Below are 18,902 nucleotides of genomic sequence, written 5' to 3' on the forward strand. Positions count from 1 at the left end.
AGGAGGAGGAGGAGGAGGAGGAGGAGGAGGAGGAGGAGGAGGAGGAGGAGGAGGAGGAGGAGGAGGAGGAGGAGGAAGGCACAGGGGGAGGAGGAAGGCACAGGCCGGCAGGCAGACGGGCATCTGCCGCAGCTCCCTTTAGGCAGCCCTTAGTGAGCTTGACACCATGGGCAATACAGCCACCAAGTTCCGCAAGGCCCTGGTGGGTGGCGACGAGGCCCTGGCCTGGCAGCTGTATGAGGGGAACCCTCAGTTCAGGGACGGCCTGGACCCCAACGCATCATATGGAGAGCAGTACCAGCACAACACGCCCCTGCACTACGTCTGCCGCCACGCCATGACACGTTTGCTCAGGTAAAAAAAAAAAAAAAGAAGTTATTGTTCCACATGGTCTGTTTGTTGGTGGTTGGTTGGTTTGTCTGCAGGATGACCTAAAAACTACAGAACTGATTTCCACAAAACTTGGATGGCAGATCAGTGTCAGTCCACAGAATAGGGCCGATTAACCTTTGGTGCTGAGCCAGGATTTTTTTTCTAACTTTCTTTAACTGTCTGACATTTTTGTTAATTTCTCAGGGAATAAGGCTTGGATCTTTATGGAAAAAAAAAATCAGGTGTGTTTAGGTTGCTGGTTTCTGTGAGACAGTATAAAAGGGGATTGTTGGAACATGGCGGAGGTGTATGCTCTACTAATTTGGTTGAGAATGAAAGAGGTGTTGATTGAATTCTACATTTCTTTTTGTGGCTGATTGTAATGCCGTTAAGCAGTCGTCCAGTGCAGTTACAAACGCAGCTTTGCCAGTGAGTCATTTGAAATTGAATAACAATTAGCAGTCTGTCAGCATCAATAGATTTCTCAGTGTCAGCATTTTCGACTTTTTGTTTTTCAAGGCATGACTTACTGTAGTCCAACGATGCCAGTCGCACAAAAAGGGTCTTATAAGGTAAAAGGTGTCAAATGTCATGTTGACACAGTCACACATTGAGTGCAGTAACCACGTGGAATGTTGACACTAGGATATGATTAGAACCGTGCCAACATTGATTAGAAAATTGCAAACTATAGCATCAGAAAAGAAAAAACAATTACTCGAGAAACTGAGAGTCTCAACAAAAAAACAAATATAAAAAGGGCACTTGACCGATTTTTTTTTACTCATAGGATTAAGTGTACTCATCATGAGGAGTGCTACTCAGCCTGTCTAAACAGCTTAGTGATAAAAGACCTCTAATGATTTCATCAGCACCATCTCAAACTGGGCTTTAAATGTATATCAAAAGTATGTGTGACAAACTCGTTACATAGAACCTGAATGCCTATTATCGAGGCTGAGATAGTCTTAACATTTATGCTCCCCTTGTGTGCTTGAGTCAATCGATAGATCCTTCCCTGTGTCCTTTACGTTGGCATGGATGTTAAGCAATAACACCATTAGAGGCTGCCGCTCAAAGTCAAATTTGCCTCGTATGGGCCTCCAGTGTTCTTTAGTAACTGCTTGTGTCTGTGTCCGGGTGAAGTAACATCATACAGATGTTTTAAAACTTCTTCCTCTTGTCCTGTGGTTGTGTCTCGCTCGAACAATTGGCAAAGCTGCTACGCTGCCTCTCATGACTCCGTGAGATGCTGCTCTCTTGGTCCACATCCCTACGTAACTATGGACGAAACGAACACATTACGGACAAACGGGCTCCAACCGTATCTGAACGTGTATCTAATGTTGAGTTTAAATGAGCCCCAACTATAAACACCAGTTGCATTGGAGCTTGCTCTGCTAGGGACTGCTGTGTAAATTCGGCGACTATTCTCTTTAATCCGAACTTAATGAAAGTAAAATCCTAAATCGCTGCAGTGCACCCTAAAGTGTGTTCACAGGTTTGAATTAGCGGCAAGATTGTTTTGCTTTGAGTTTCCTTGCGAGCTTGAAACAGGTGTACACACACACACACACACGCCCTCCCTTGGATAATGTCTTAAGAGACGGGGAGTCACTGAGTCTGACATGACCAAAAGGAAAGGGGTCAAACTGAAAAACATACGGCGAGCAAGACACCAGTGCGCCTTTTTACCCCCAGCAGGGATAATCGGGGTGCCGGCCATGACTGAGTCAGCTGATACAGTGACTCAATAGCCGTCTTTACCACCACCTCCTCCTCCCCCTTGCACTTTTCCTCCCTCTTGCCCTTTCTTTCCATGATTAGGGGGGTTAGGGGGTCAGAGGAAGCTGTTTGAAAAGGCCAGTCAATTATCTGTGCATCTGCATGTGTGCACACGTGCATGTGTGCTTTTTTTAGGTGGGTGAAACTGTGACTACACAACTGCTTAAAGTGTCCGAGTCTGTGAATGTAACACAGTGAATCATGGTGTGCTATTTGTGTCCCTTCAGTTCCTACTAACCTATAATGGGCCAGAGAGGCGTGCTGAACGCAGCGCTCTGCTCCTGATAAGTATCAGAGGAAATGCTCCTTTGTTCCAGGAGCTCGGTTGGACAGGGGCAGGCAGATAGACGGCAGAGAAATCTCAGACAAAATAGAGACTCAGAGAGGACAAGCGTGGGCTGGTGGATTTTTTAAAGATTATTTTTAACACGTATCTGCTCAATGTTTATCTATCTCTCCTCTGGTTGTCTCAGTGGGTCGGATTGGCTAGTAATCCCTTGAAATGTGTGATCTCACGTGGACCTATTACTGGAAAAATGGGTGTAGTTCAGGAAGTGTAACCCTTCCTTCAGGACACAGTCTTGGATATATGTAAATAACAAATGTGACCTGGTATGTTTACTGTGAACAATTGACTTCCTGTTGTTTGAAGAAGGCTAAGACATGCTGCAACTTCCCAACAGCTTCCCTCTTTAGTTTTATGTGAAATGTTCGCCCCCTTTCTGGTCCCCCGCTGCAAACTCGTTCCTAATTTCAGTATGAATCGCACCATTTTAACTCTCCCTGAGGATTCCTACTCAGTGTATGGTCGGAACGTCTTTGTTGCTCGACAAGTGCACCAAAACGTGACTTCCCTCAAGCCTGTTGGTTCTAGTAGACTGATATTAGGGCCATCCATCCTGAACACGGGGCTTTGTGTGTGTAGAGTTAGTGGTGGTGGGGGGCATTGGGTTTCAGTTGAGAGGGGAATAATTAGTGATTATTGCCGTGTGGGTGAATTGGCAGTGCACTGTCATTAGGGGGAGGCTGCAGGGGCTTGTGGCTGACAGGACAAGAAGGTCGAAAGGGGAAGAGCAGGGCAGCATCGGAAGAAAAGGCTACACGAGAAGGAAACATTCAAACACTAATGTAATAGCGGATTCTGCTGCTGGTAATGTCTAAATTTGTCTTCCACAGCACATAACGAGAGGGTTTGCAACATTCTTTTGCAACTCCAGTGATTGTTTTCTTTATTAAACTGAATTTGTAACAGTGAGAAGACACGTTTAAATACAGTGGTATTCATGTTGTACCACTGATATAAAGGAAACAGGGGTTTCTCTACAGTTAAACACACAGATGCCATGGGATAATATGGAAGAGGATGTCAAATAATAGGATAAAAAAAAAAGAGAGATGGAAGTTTTGAAAGTGAGAGAAGAAAGAAACGGGTGGTGCCAGATGAAGGAGTGGAAAGCTAATCAGTAAATGGAGGTTTAGACAGAGCAGAGAAAAACAATTTACTAAACAGAACTGCAACTGCAGCCGGGCTCCGAGTGCAACTGGCACATCCATCTGTGTGTGTGTGTGCGTGCGTGTGTGTGTGTGTGTGAGAGAGAGAGAGAGAGAGTGTGAGGGCCAGCATGTCCATTAGCTCAGAGATGTTAAACAGAAATAGTCGATATTCTGACATCTTTACATCTCCTCCATCAGTCTGCTGCTCCTTTTACCTACCGACACTCATCTAACCGTCCGTCTACCTAACATATACAACATCCTCATGCGATCTCCGCTCACCTCAACACACGCCCCTTCCTCCACATCGACTTTGTGTTTTCCTGTTTCGGTCGATACTTTCCTCCCCTTCCACAATTCTGATCGCCTCCTCTTCCAACTATTGACCGCCTCTCATAGGTCCTTCCTGTTCAGTAAAGAGGGGAACCCCAACAAGCGTAATGTACACAATGAGACGTGCCTCCACGTGCTGTGCCAAGGCCCACAGATCCTGCTGCTCGCGGAGGGAGCACTGTCACCGCGACTGGCCCGACCCCAGAGGGACGAGCAGCGTCGTGCTGACTGCCTGCAGGTACAAACACACTGTACAAAGTATAGTTCAGTGTACAAATATTGGCGCGATTGTGTTGAGTCATCGCTGTCGACAACTTACAAATAAATGTCACGCGCATATTCATGGGTTTCCTCTGCTGCCAGATGATCCTGAGCTGGACCGGAGCCAGGCTGGAGGGAGGCCAGTACGAGAAGGCCAATGTCAACGCCACCGACAATCACCACAGCACCTGTCTGCACTATGCTGCCTCTGCGGGGATGAAGAGCTGTGTGGAGGTGAGAGAAACTGGGTGGCCGGCCGATCTCGCTGGAGAATGAGCTTTATTTTCTGTAAGGCAGATCTGTCTGTGCTTCACGTGATTGGACCTGACAAAGACTTTATAGCCAGTAAAATGTGTCTGACAGTACTGTGCCAGTCCCTGCAGTCAGGAGCATCTGCTTTGTGTTTCATTACTGTCAGTTCCAAGAAGCACTTCCGTCTTTGTTTTTTCGAGAGCTTCACAGCGTATGAATTAGGTAGAAAACCTACTTTCTGTAATGAAAGCAAATTAAGCTCAACTCCGATAGGAAGCCTGGGGAAAAAGAACCCAGATATAATTCTTTAAAGATATAAAGTTTGAGCATGTTTCTCTTGAGCACTGCATTTCTCTTTGCACATTTATTCACCTTTTTTATAAACTGTGTTTGCTCCATTTCCCTTTGAACCTTTTCTCTCCCCCTTGTTTTTCTTTTTTCTCTCCCTCTGCCTTTATCCTACTGGCCACTTCCCTTTTTAAAAATATTTTTCTGTTTTCTACCATCACATCTTTATTTCCTCCATCCCGCTTTCTCTTTGTCTGCTTCACTCGCTGTCGCCTCTCGCTGCCTTTGTTCTCCTTTGTTGCGAGTCCCTTCAATTTCTTCTTCCTCTCCATTATCCACTTCTCTCCTTTTCCTCCCATTCCTTTTGTTCTCCCTTCTCTCCCTCCCTCGTAGTTGTTAATCCAGAGCGAGGCGGACCTTTTTGTGGAGGATGAGGACAAGTTGACGCCATGCGACCATGCCGAGCGGCATCACCACACCGAGCTGGCCCTCAGCCTGGAGTCACAGATGGTTTTCTCCTCCTCTTCAGCTCAGCAGTCAAACACAGACGCACATGGTGAAGCCAACCTGCTGCAATACAAGGAGGTGAGACCACAGTTACGAGAGCTGGGAGTTTCCTGCTGGTTCATTTTACATAGATTGTGTTGTTTTTAATGCTTTTTAAGGTCACAGATTTTGGTAAGTCTGTTTTGGAACTCCAATAAATTTACATCGCAAAGAATTTCCTTACATCGATGGGAATCATCGCGCCGACTCTCACATCTTTACTGAACCCAAAGTGATGTCCCCAAAGCTTGATTTATGCCTCTGCTAGGCTGACGTGCACTTCACCAGAAATGTAAACGTACCCTGCAGTGATGCAGTCTGCGACGACTGTGATTGGTTCACTCTGTAGAATTGCATTTTCCAGCTTCTCCTCCAGTGCTTAGTGGCAGTGCTAATACTGGGGATTGTGACCTGTAGTTTCCTCAGTAAACACACCACTCTCGTCAGCTGATGCAGTGTGAATGGCTGGCTGTTTCTCCTCTAGTGTTTTACTTAGCCGAAGACATTAGATTGTTTACTCTGCAGGTACAGACGCACTGACAAACAAACACCAACTCTGCATAAAGCCTACATGCAACCATAAACCAGCCTTTACATTTAAGAAGCTGGAACCAGCAAATGTTTGATTTCTAGTTGTTGTAGTTCTAATGTTCACCCTTTATAATGTTGAATAAACTTAACTTAAAACTTTGTCCAGTGCTCGCAGCCTCTTCTAGAAAAAGTCAGAAAAGTTTTCAAATTTTGACTTGTGTGATCACAGAATGTATCGTAAATAGTTATGACAATGTTATGTTTACATCGGCTTGTGTTTACAGAGGTAAATGTGATTAATATCATTATCGTTGATAACCAATATTACCTTTTTTAGAAATGCATACGGAGAAGTAGAAGGAAATATTATGTGAAGATAAACGGGTTGAGGGTAACACCCCCCTCCTCCCCAAAAATTGCAATAATTCAAAGAGTGCTTGTAACTTCCAAGGTCAAAGATTACAACAGCCAGGTTCAGGGGGCAGGGATACAGACTCATGACTTTGTTGCAAATCTATGTACATAAGAACACATCAGAGACTGATTGTGCAGTCAATATTTTGAAAAATGTTTTGCATTATTCTGCTCATTCATCTTCATCCAACATTGAATTTACTTTGAGTCTAGCCAAAAAATGTCAACCAGTACATTAACCTGAGTGGCAGCTGGTCAAGGCTTTTTAGAGCTCTGGATGCATCTTAGTGTTTGCATTGTTGGTCAGATTAAATCTGCATTAAACAGCTCCATAGTGCCTATAACAGAAATCTTAGCACTTACTTTCAAATTTAACCAAAATGTCTTCTTTTTCTGACGAAGTTCTCTACTCACAGGTCACAGCTTACACCAGCTTTTACAAGTCTAGTAATATCAGTGTTCACTTGCACACACCTCGCCTGGTGTTTCTCAGGGTCCCAGTTGAACAGAGGGCACTGGCACAGTCTTCTAGCAGCAGCTGCTGCCAACTGATAGCAGTTTGATCTACCTTCCCGCAGCCAAATCTATGCTAATACATAATCTCTTTTTCCCACCAACCACGCTGTCCCACATCCCCGTCCTTTTCATTTTTTTTCTCACACTTATCTTTTTCACTTCCTTAAACATATCTCAATCTCAGACTTTTCTTGTTTTTGTTCAAAAACTTTCTGTCTTTCTGTCCATGACTTCCTCTGTCTGTCGTTTTCATTCCTCCTTTCTCTTCCTTTATTTCTCTTTGCAACTTTATAACGTGTCTCCTGCTCTGTCCATTCAGCCCTACGAGGGACTGAAGCTTCAGGACCTGCGCAGGCTGAAGGACATGCTGATCGTGGAGACGGCAGACATGCTGCAAGCCCCCCTCTTCACCGCTGAGGCCCTGCTCCGAGCACACGGTGTGTGTTTGTCTGTTAGAGAAAGCTGACATTCATCAGACCTTCACCAGAGGAAATTACATAGATATTCCCTCTAAAGCTGTGTGTGTAACCTCTCTCAGACTGGGACAGAGAAAAGCTTCTGGAAGCCTGGATGTCGGATGCCGAGGGCTGCTGCCAGCGCTCAGGTGTGGCCATGCCCACCCCACCACCCAGCGGATACAACGCCTGGGACACCCTGCCCTCACCTCGCACCCCAAGGACCCCTCGCTCACCCCTCACACTCACCCTCACATCCCCCACCGACAGCTGCCTCACACCTGGAGAGGAGGGCCTGTCTACGGTGAGTACATATTTTAAATTATTATTAACGCTTGAGATGCCTCAAATCTTTGGTTTTGTGAAGGCTAATTTTTTGTTAAATGAAATTATTGAGCATATTAATGAGGGATTTGGACAGGCTAACTAAAAATCACAAAGATACTGCTCTTTATTGAGTTTTTTTGAATGACGCTTTAATTGTCAATTGTCCTCAAGCAAAATCCTTAATTTGACTAAAGTGATTCGTCAGATTAAATGGCGTGCTGAGATCCAAGTGAATTTAGATGCATAATACGATCCCTTTTGTAACGACTTCAGTAATCTGCTATTATAATGTTGGGGCGGAAAGAAATTGTTTCGATATTATGCTCATATGAATGTAATAAAGGGTGCTGTTGGATTGCTGCTGGATGGCCCTGCTCATATAGGTGTGTGCCTCCATTTGTGTTTGGAAAGTGCGAGAGAAAACTGACCACAGTAAAAATGTTGATTTTGAAAGGCCGAAGCTAAATATTTTGTCAGATAGAAAAACATGTTTCCACTAAATGTAGACTTTTGGACTTTGCAACTTCACTCTGTAGTTACTGGAAATGTTTGGATGCAAAATTTAAGTAATTTCTTTGATTGGTTGTTGCTGCCATTAAAAATCAGTCATCAGTTAATCAGTAATACCTGAAATATGTTGACATGTTATTGGAAGACTGTTTTAATCTTTATTAGATGCAAAATCGGAGTAGGCTACGTCAAGAGTGAAAAGAATGGATCAAGTAAACGCAAAGTTGCTTGAATGATAAACTAAATAACACAAAAATATTTGCCTAAAATCCAGCTGATATTGACACTACTACATGGCTAAATGCTTTCTCATACCAGTATTTTGTCAGTATTTTTGACAGTAAATTATTTGTAATTTGTAACAAGATACTGTTTGATGTATTTGTGGTTATTTCCTTATTTCTGTATGTTAATACATTGTTATTCCATTAAATTATTAATCGATTAATGTTTTATCATAAACATCCCTAGCTGGAAACAATGCTATGCAGCCACAGCTGAAATCTAAATCTACAAACTGTAGAACACTACTAATATTACTGAAGACTAATCTTTGTCTGCAACTTCGCAGAAATATCAGGTTTAATCTGTATAAATAGACAAACAAATGAATGTTGCACTGCACTCGAATGTTTGCTTTAGATTTCCAGTGTCAATATTACAAATGAAGCTTTGAACATTTGTACTATTCGGTACAGCCGTACAGTTTTCAATCCACCCAGCTGTAAAACCTTTTAAATATCTCCAGTTTTTAAAATGGAGATGCAGATAAAAAAGGGGAATTCTAGTTGAACATTCGACACACTGTCAAGTGTTTTATTTGTTTGATTATAGCAGGTTAATGTCTAATCTTACTAGAACAATGGTGGCCATAGTCCGACTTTCTAGCAATGATTCCTCTTTCTGCTTTTTGTGGTTGCACATAAGCATCAGCCTCTTGTCTTCTGTGGCTGTTGAAGCAGGTATAATAACACATCCAGCACTGGGTCAGCACTGCCTGACAGCCTACAAGTTAAACCTCAGCTAGGATTTGTAATGTTCACACGATAGTATCACAACATGATGGTGATAACATCTAATACAATTATTTAACTGGACATTTTTGCCTCAAAGTTGGATCCAATTATCTGTGACACAAATCATAATCAGAGCAGGAAGTCTTCAATCTAAAGTTAATGGCAATTAAAGTAATTTGTGTCTTCTGTCCCGCTGCAGTGTGGGATCTGTCTCTGCTCTATCTCAGTGTTTGAGGATCCAGTGGACATGTCCTGTGGACACGAGTTCTGCAGAGCGTGCTGGGAAGGGTAGGCAGCTCTCTTTTAATGTGTAAATGTTCCTGCATACTTCAGTGTGTTTTAACAGTCGCGTTGGCTTGTCTCTCAGGTTCCTCAATGTAAAGATTCAGGAAGGTGACGCACACAATATCTTCTGCCCGGCCTATGAGTGCTACCAGTTGGTGCCTGTGCACGTGATCGAGAGTGTGGTTTCCAGAGAGATGGATCAGCGTTATCTGCAGTTTGACATCAAGGTAGAAAAATCAACACGCACTAATTTAGATGTTGGTGTTCGTGTTCGCATCAAAGCTCACCACAACTAAAGGATTTTCTTTTTCTTTTATCCATAAATTTATGTTGTGTGTCTTTGCACATGCACAGGCACTAATTCTCGTCTTGCTGCATATTTGTATGAAATGTTCTTTCTTTTTCTGTGGCCTCTCCATCCCTGTTGAAGGCATTTGTGGAGAACAATCCTGCTATCCGCTGGTGTCCCGCAGCGCGGTGTGAGCGAGCGGTGCGGCTCACCCGACCAGGCCCCGGGGACAGTGACCCTCAGAGTTTCCCCCTGCTGCCCTCCCCCGCTGTTGATTGTGGAAAGGGTCACCTCTTCTGCTGGTACACATCATGATTTATTTGCTCTGTACACACACACACACACACACAATGATGCAATTCTCACAGTACAAATACATTTTTACCAAATGTTTATTGACATTTTTGCAGGCAGCGTTAAGCAAACACGGGCTAAAGTTTCTCAGAAACAAATCTCACTTGTTCTCTCCAGTGTTGTGCTTAAAACCATCAATTTCCCTTCCAACAGCTGGAGGAAGAAGCCAACGTTATTGTTCACTCAGGGATTTAACCAATCTTGTTGATAAATATGCTTTAAATGCCAGTTTTCTTAATTACACTGCAGTCTTTGCCAGTACGTGTAGTCTTTGCCAGGCCAATAAAATACTAATTTCCTTGAGTCACAGGTTGTCACGCTGTTTTAGTCCCATTGTCTTTGTAATCCACCTAATATTCTCTGATTCTCTGTTCATCACCCTCCCTGTCTGCAGGGAGTGCCTTGGCGAGGCCCATGAGCCCTGCGACTGTCAGATGTGGAGGAACTGGCTCCAGAAAGTCACAGAGATGAAACCTGAGGAGTGTAAGTCTGCCCCTGCGTTGTTTCCAGGATTTTTGAAGTGTTACTGGGGATCACTTTTTAGTGAACTGGCACCACAATGAGCCAGATAACTGCAGCTGTCATGACGGCCCACCAGGATGTGTCTAATTTATTTTTATGACCTCGTGGCAGGTGTTGAGGACACTGGTATCTGCTGCATGTGTGTGCTGGAGAGGTGTGTCTGCAGGGCAGGTGTTGGACAATTGACGTGTTGCTCATGTGAGTGCATTTGTGTGTTTTCCAAAGTGGCAGGTGTGAGCGAGGCCTATGAGGATGCTGCTAACTGCCTGTGGCTGCTGACCAACTCCAAACCGTGTGCCAACTGCAAGTCGCCCATTCAGAAGAATGAGGGCTGCAACCATATGCAGTGTGCCAAGGTATTAATCTCTCTGTCAGCTGTGTTTCATTGTCTGATAATGGCCTCTGGTCGTTATTATTAATTGTACATTTTTATTTCAGTATGAACACTGTTCTCTCTGTCTCTCTGTAGTGCAAGTACGACTTCTGCTGGATCTGTCTGGAGGAGTGGAAGAAGCACAGCTCGTCAACAGGAGGCTACTATCGCTGCACTCGCTATGAGGTCATCCAACAGCTAGAGGAGCAGTCCAAGGAGATGACTGTCGAGGTATAAACACACTCAAAACATACAGAATAGACACTCAGTGAATCACACACAAGCCCTCGCTGATAGAAACATCCACACAACACGTCTTTGCACAAAATCCGTCTGAATGAGTTGAATTTTGTTTACAGGCAGAAAAGAAGCACAAAAGCTTTCAGGAGCTGGACCGTTTCATGCACTACTACACCCGTTTTAAGAACCATGAACACAGCTATAAGGTGAGACTTCCTCGACGTGCGAACGCACTTTGGTGATAGTGAAAAGCTGGCCTCAGTTGCCAAAACGCTTCTTGAGGCCTGCGTGATCATGTGTATTGTCTCCTCTCGTCTGTCAGCTGGAGCAGAAACTGCTGAAGACGGCGAAAGAGAAGATGGAGCAGCTGAGCAGAGCCTTCATTTGTCGTAAGTCTCTCTCATACTGAGCTCTGCCTGTTGGTGTGAAAGATCTGCAGCGGAACGGAATTGTGTGCTCTTATTCTACAATATATCTGGGCAATCATTTTCTTGGTGCAAGGCAAACATCTACTGAAGATAATAGGAGCTCTAATCCAATAATGGTAACAGACCAAACCTCCAACAGACTGACTTGTAGATATTGTGACCACTGTTCAATGGAAGGAGAGAATAACTTTTGGCTTAATCTCCCGCATAACATCTACGTGAATACATCGGTGACCAATCAATAAAAACTAAAGGAAAGGAATTTGTTATTCAGCAGCATAGCTATGTTCCTTTCAGCTGATATTAGGAGCATTTTTTTCTAACTAGCTAGAAAGAAGTGAGAGGGTGAAATAGACTGCACCAGTGAGTTATCATTCTAAAGAAAACAAGAGTTTGGGATTGACATTGAAATAAAAATATTACCATTCTTTGCTCAGCTGCCTTTGTGTGTGTGTGTGTGTGTGTGTGTGTGTGTGTGTGTGTGTGTGTTTGTGCCCCAGGTGAAGGCACTCCTCCAGACACGCGGTTCATCGAGGACGGTGTTTGTGAGCTGCTGAAGACGCGACGCGTCCTGAAGTGCTCTTACCCGTACGGCTTCTTCCTGCAGCAAGGCAGCACCCAGAAAGAAATATTTGAGCTCATGCAGGTTGGTCAAAACATTTATGTTGCATTCATCTGTCCTCCGCAAGAACAAGATCAACAGCTTCAAAGCCAGCGATCTCTGAAGACGACCACACCGGCTAAACTGGTCAGAGCAAAGCACAGTTAGGAAATTCCTAATCTATTAATTTGAGTTTGGACTTCTGAAAAATAAACTTGTGTTTGGCGCCTGAGGGTGATGCTAGGTAGCAGCTCCTCTGAGGACAATCAATATTCATACAGATATATAGTTTTTGAAGTGATGTATATTGGAACCACTCTGCAGCCACTTGAACAGGCTTAAAATTGGTCTCCTGTTAGATAAACAGAACTCAGAATATACTCAGATCATGTCTTATCTGTAGGAGTAGGAGTTGATATGAGTTCTAAATCTCTTTTTTTAGATTAGACTTTCCTGTCTCTAAGCAGATGTGTTGTTCTGTTTCCTCCCAGACGGACCTGGAGATGGTTGTGGAGGATCTGGCCCAGAAGGTCAATCGGCCGTACCTGAGGACGCCCTGCCACAAGATAATCAGCGCCGCCCGTCTGGTGCAGCAGAAGAGGCAAGAATTCCTGGCGTCGGTGGCGCGTGGCGTTGCGCCCAACGATTCTCCTGAGCCTCCCCGCAGGAAGTATGGACAAACCCGCTATCTGTGCATAGTTTTGATTGCTTCTTTATCTCCCTGCCGGCAGGGATGAAGAAGAAGTAGAAACATCTGATTACAAACATGAATGTTGAAGTGGAGTTATCTGCTTCATGTGTACCACTGTTAGCGAACGTTCTTGTTTGTTTCAGTTACCCTGGAGGATCATGGGACTGGGAGTACCTCGGCTTTGCCTCCCCTGAGGTAAACAGAAACGCCTCCTGTAACACTGTAACACGTAACGTTTGGCTAATGTTTTGGTTCATGCCCAGCTAATGCTATTCCCTAAACCTGCGCCTAGTAACCTAAGCCATCTAAACGCATGACTGCATCTGACTGAGTGTGCTTGTGTGTTAAGATGGGGAGTCGTCACTCTGTACTGGGAGCAGGTGATCGAGAAAGACAGTCACAGGTAACGCACCGTAGTTCCTGGCCTTTTTTTTTTTTTCTTTTTGTGCGTATGCATGAGCTCAACTCTGTTTTCTGTGCCTGCTCCACACAAAATAGACTTACAGCACAGCTTTTAGAGTTAGCGTGGTAATAACCCAGCTTTAATCGCTCTTCGCAGGATTATGCTGACATCCAGTACCGCCGCAGACACAGGCCACGGCGCAGAGGAGACATGCTGAGTCTGCACAACCTCCGCAGCAGCAGCAACACGCCAGAGACCAGCAGGAGGAGTGACAACACAGGTCTGCAAATGTTTTAATGTGCAGTATATAAAGCTGCACTGCACACGCACCCTTTTCACTTGAGTACCATATTCAATAGAACACATTTTTATAGTAATATATTGGCACAAACTCTGGGTCCTAATCCAGCTCCATTCTTTGCCTCCTTCGGTAAATTTCGATATGTCACTACACCAGACAACCGGCAAATGGGATTTAAAGTTATTGCTCCATGAATCTGGCCAGGTCTCGGCACACAGAGGCATCGGCCACTGGGATCAATTTATGATCAAATCGGTCAAAGCAGTCCTTGTTTTGATGCGATATTTTGTGTTCCAGAAGCTCCAGAGAGAGGCGAAGGCCGCAGGAGAGCGCTGGGCTCGCTGGATGAAGACGACCCAAACATCCTGCTGGCCATCCAACTGTCCCTTCAGGAGTCCCGCAGAGAGCGGGGCCTGGAGGGAGGGCTGGAGGGGAGAGTGGATCTGGAGCGTGGACTGGACAGAGGACAGGAGAGAAGGCCGGGTCCTCCCGGAGACCTGGATGATGTCGCTTTGCACTCTCTCAACACGGACGGGCCTCCGGGAGCCAGAGGCTCCTCCTTCCCCGCTTCTCTCCTCGACCCTCCTCGCCCCCCTAACAGGACAGACTCTACTTCCCAGCCTCCCACGTCCAGCTCCATCCCCCTCCCTCCCCCGCCTCCATCCCTCAGTGCAGAGCTGCTGGAGCTGGGAGATAGCCTTATGAAACTGGGGAACATAACCACTCCTTATGACCTGGACACACACACACAGGAGCAGCTCTGCTCTCACCACACATACGGCCACAGCACACTCACCGCTCCCTACACCATTGAACCTGCCTACAGCGACTGCAGCCATAGACAAGACCAGAATGCACTGAGCGCTCCGTACATGCTTGACCATATCACCATCACAGATTCTCGCTATGACAGCAAAGAGCAGACTTACTGCCACTCTGCTGCTTATTTGGCTGAGGCTGAACACACTGCCTCCTGCGCACTTGAACGCACCCAGAACCCGGCCCATCCTAGTTCATACAACCGGGAACACGCAGCCACGTACGACAGTACCCCGAAACCAGACAGCTCTTACACCCCCTGCCCAGAACAAAGTAGCTCTTACACTCAGGAGCGTCCTGCCGCCTACGCTCTCGAACGCCCACCCAAATCAGACCCTCAGCCCCCTGCCCAGTTGTGCCTCTCGTCTCCAGAGCTGGAGCCGGAGCTGCTGCTTTCACCCGTGATCCCTCCTGGGGGCCCTTTCACCCCCAGCGATCCTCAGAGTCTGGAGGCCCTGGACCCCACAGCCAGTGCCCAGCTGCTGGACAACATCATGGCCTGGTTTAACAACAACATCAACCCGCAGAACAACCCCCAGAGCCTGGCTCTCATCCCCTCGCCTCCCACCACAGAAAGCGACTCCTCCCCTGACACACACACTGAGACTGAGTCAGAGAGCCAGACCTCCAGGGACGCGACCCCAGCCCCTGTCTGGCAGCCCCTGGAGGGCGAGCCAGAGGCGGACCGAGGGTCTGCTAGCCCTTGCATAGGTGCTGCTCTGCGCATGGAGGGCCCGAAGACGTCGAGGCCCAACACCCTGGACCTGGAAAACAGAGAGGCTGGTGAGGAGGGTGTGGACGCAGGGTGTGTGGCTGACCTGTCGCTGGACGCAGCGCACACACACCCGTGCTCACACTCTCAACACGGAAACAGTCCCGCACACACTGCCCCGGCCACAGAAAGAGACTTAGACCTCATCCTTCAGTTAGAGGAGGACCAATCACCTGAAGAGTGGGAGGAGCAAGTCCACCTGGTGTGACGATGACCGAAGAGAGAGAGAGAGAGGGTTGATCGAACTGAAATGAAGATAAAGAAAATAAAGAGAAGCACTGGTGGATAACAGTGATGCCTGCAGGTGTTTGGGAGCCAGGTGTTTACTGTGTGTATTATACTGTATCTAGAGAGGACATAAAGCCCTGCGGATTTTGTCCAGTAAAGATGATGTCATACGCAGTTTTTTTTTTTTCAAGTGCTTTTGTCTGTTCTAACAACAGACAAACTCTTCTTTAAAACAAAAAGTGTTTAAAACAGTACATCAATGGAAAGCTACTGATATCATGACACATGAAAATGCTGCACATGTTTTTGTTTTGTTTTCCTATTTTATTTATTTCTGCCTCCTGTATTTGCCTCCTCAGTTTGTCCAGGTTGAGAGTTTTTGGTGCTGATCATGCTGACATCCACACTTGCCTCGCACACATACACGCGCACACACACACGCACACGTACGTTTTATCGACACACTGACCCAACCACGAGCCTGTTCAGAGCTCCCAGAGCCAAATATGAGAAAAACTGTAACCTTGAAGCTCGTTCAGCGTACTGTACAATCAGAGGGCCTAATTCTGATTTTTGGACCTTCTTGCACACTGTGCCTGCTTTGTTAGAGAGCTCAACACACTACTGATGTTTCCTTTTGGTAGGCTGTTAAAGAACGACGATACACATGTGTGCTCAGTAAACGTCACACTAGTACAACATGCTTATCTGGACTAAATGATGATTTTTATTTTGTGATACTCCACTGGAGAGAAAAGATCGTGTCCCTCTGCACAGACAGGTCAGAGGTCAGTCTCAGCTACAGAGCAGCGTCCTTAAGAGTCAGTCGGAAATCCGCATCACTGGTGCTTGTTCCAAATAATTCTCTTTATCAAAGATGAGCTTTCATCCATATTGCTGTAATTTACAACTGCTGTGGCTCAGTTTTCACAACGTAGTTTCAATGTGCAATAGTCTGAACACAGAGTGCTGTACTAATAATTTTGGCCTCAACACTGACCATAGGACGCATCTTGATCAAACCGGGTATCCGAACATGACAATACTAGCTCTGTACCAAATGGTTCATAACAAATAATCCCGTCAAACAGCAACTCTGGTTAAATCAAGTATTCAGTGGTCATTTTCTCAGATTATACGCAGAGGAGTGATGAAACAAATGTGCAATTTATGCAGACGTCAGTATGAAAAATGATTGAATATCATAGAAAACGAATGACATTTGAAAATATTTTGGTGTTGATATCATAGTTGTCTATATTTATAAAACTTAAAACAACCCAAAACCAAGATAAACAAATTATATAATTATTATATGTATGACTACATTATTATAATTATTATGATATAATATGTTACTGTATATAGATAAAGAACTTGAGAGGCATATTTCACACCACAGTAAATTTTATATTCATGCAACTCAAATGATTGTAATAGTAGTCGTCAATTGCTGGTGTATCGCTAGAGAGCATACAACTGTTGCATTCATCCGGTGATCTGTTTGCTAATAAAATTTAAAACCCCGACTGAGTCTTTATAAAAATGGAAACTGTTGTGAGAACTGAGCCGAATCGATCAGACAATACAGACCGCATTTAATAAGTATTATCATATCTGTTCCACTGCTGATGGCTAGTACAGTGTCCTGTTGATGGAGGGGAGATCGGTGGGGGGGTTTTTTAAAATCTGTAATTTATCCTTTTTTAGAATTCCTTTATGAATTACTATAGAGATGAAATTTCTACAAGTTGAGACCGGAGTTGTTGAGTCTGTGTGCCTTTTTTGTTGTTCGATCGTGTGTGTTTTATTTGTCGGTATTTATTATTAGTGTCATAACTTTTTAAAACATGCTAAACCAAGTCGCTAATGAAAGATAAAGGAGAACGCATCACCATACACTGACGCATGTTAGTATTGTTTGTCCTTTACAATCCCAGGTGTATCCTTCTTTACCATTATTCCAGAGGAGCAGTGCCCACATTGTCAACATTTTACCACTAAATCCTGCTTGATGCTTCCTGAACGAGTTGATTTGTCATTTATTATTTTTATTTTTTTTACCATAATTATCAACCAGTTTATCTGAAATTTGTTCAAATGTATTTGGCCTTTGTTTTTTTTTTGTTTTTGTTTTAAAGGATCTTGAATGTTGATCCTGGGTTGTCATTCAGCCTTTATCTTAAAAATATATTGCCCTTGCTGTAATGTTTACAAGAGATTTAAACACTGCCTGATGTGTTGAGACACGATTTGATGCTTTGGAGCCTGAAATGATGATGATGATGATGATGGTGATGATGGAGTGTTTTAATCATTCACAAATGCAAAGATATCCGGTGTAAGATCAAAATTCCTTACTAGAATTTTCTCCCTTTTCTTTCCAAAGTGTCCAGTTATACAGAATGTCACATGCAATCCAAAATGCATTACTTCTAATTGATAGTTTGAGTTTTTAAGCTTGAGTTCTGGAGTGCTCCACTGAAGTGATCGTGACTTTAAATCCTAAAATGACACCCTTTTTTCCCCTCTCTGTATTGAACATTTAACTGTGAAGGTGCAGGACAGTCTGGAGACTCTGGTGAAGACATTTCTAAAGATGTGAGGGGCAGCTGGTGAGGCCCATACCATCTCAGACCTTCTTTCCCGAGTAATGGCTTTTTAAACACGACTGTGCACATTTATTTTAGGTTGCAACCCGATGGAAGCACAGAGTCCAGGGGATCTTTTAATTTGCACAAGCATGCAGTTAATGCATGAAAATAGTCCAGCGGTGTCAGGCGAGATGTGGAGGACTGAAGAGTGACCTTTATTTATTATTACGATTATTATTATTTTCGTTTTATTTTTTTTTAATTTACAATTAGACTTATGGTTCTGTGCCATTTTGTACCACATATATAGTGTTTATATATTAACAATCCCTCAAACAACCACTTCAGAATTCAAACAAGTTTAATTGCACTCTCATAGATTATACTTGATACATTCCCAGTCGGTCCATAAGAGAGGTTTGATGTGTGGCCAAAACTGTAAATGAAAGTGTCAGTGCAAAGTTTACTCTCAATAAAAAGAGCTGAAAGTGCGTCGCAGTGAGATTATTTTTCATGCATGTCGTCATGTCAGTGATATCCAAAGCAGTCTCAACAAGTGGTACGACTACCTAATAAATGGCCCCTTAGCACCATCTACTGGCAGCCAGTGTGAAATACAACAACAGCAAACCTGTTTTTCTTCGTTGTTAACCTTTCAGGAAATCCTATGACTGGATGTCCCACACGTCTCACCACCTGCACAGTGTTTTCTGAATAATATTCTGGAAAATACCAAAGCAGTATTCAGTGAAACGAATGGCATCAAAAGTCAATTTATTTCACTAGTTTTTTTTTTTTTAGTTTTTTTTTAATTTAATAACACAACTCAGAACTGGAGGTATCAGTAAATAAAGGGCTGCTAAATTAATACACATAGAAGATTGGTGATCAAGTACACAATG

The 18,902-nt window shown here is 44.3% G+C and overlaps 1 protein-coding gene across 2 annotated transcripts; it reads left to right on the forward strand.

The window, feature by feature from the left end:
- The first annotated feature begins 65 nt into the window (after nt 1-65).
- Nucleotides 66-18,491, forward strand: LOC119016772 (ankyrin repeat and IBR domain-containing protein 1-like). Of its 2 annotated transcripts, XM_037093003.1 has the most exons (20): nt 67-354; nt 4,051-4,222; nt 4,348-4,479; nt 5,179-5,370; nt 7,112-7,229; nt 7,331-7,551; nt 9,300-9,388; nt 9,468-9,612; nt 9,816-9,976; nt 10,423-10,511; nt 10,776-10,906; nt 11,020-11,154; nt 11,283-11,369; nt 11,486-11,552; nt 12,092-12,237; nt 12,684-12,862; nt 13,027-13,078; nt 13,233-13,286; nt 13,443-13,566; nt 13,885-18,491. In XM_037093003.1, exons 1-20 carry the CDS (start codon nt 167-169, stop codon nt 15,384-15,386), a joined length of 3,984 nt encoding a protein of 1,327 aa, XP_036948898.1. In that variant the 5' UTR covers nt 67-166; the 3' UTR covers nt 15,387-18,491. The 2 variants fall into 2 exon arrangements, with proteins under 2 accessions (XP_036948900.1, XP_036948898.1); XM_037093005.1 differs by lacking the exon at nt 13,233-13,286 and having other exon boundaries at nt 66-354.
- Nucleotides 18,492-18,902: the final 411 nt, after the last annotated feature.

The sequence above is a fragment of the Acanthopagrus latus genome, chromosome 3 (assembly GCF_904848185.1).
Source record: "Acanthopagrus latus isolate v.2019 chromosome 3, fAcaLat1.1, whole genome shotgun sequence".
In the NCBI taxonomy this organism is placed as follows: Eukaryota; Metazoa; Chordata; class Actinopteri; order Spariformes; family Sparidae; genus Acanthopagrus; species Acanthopagrus latus.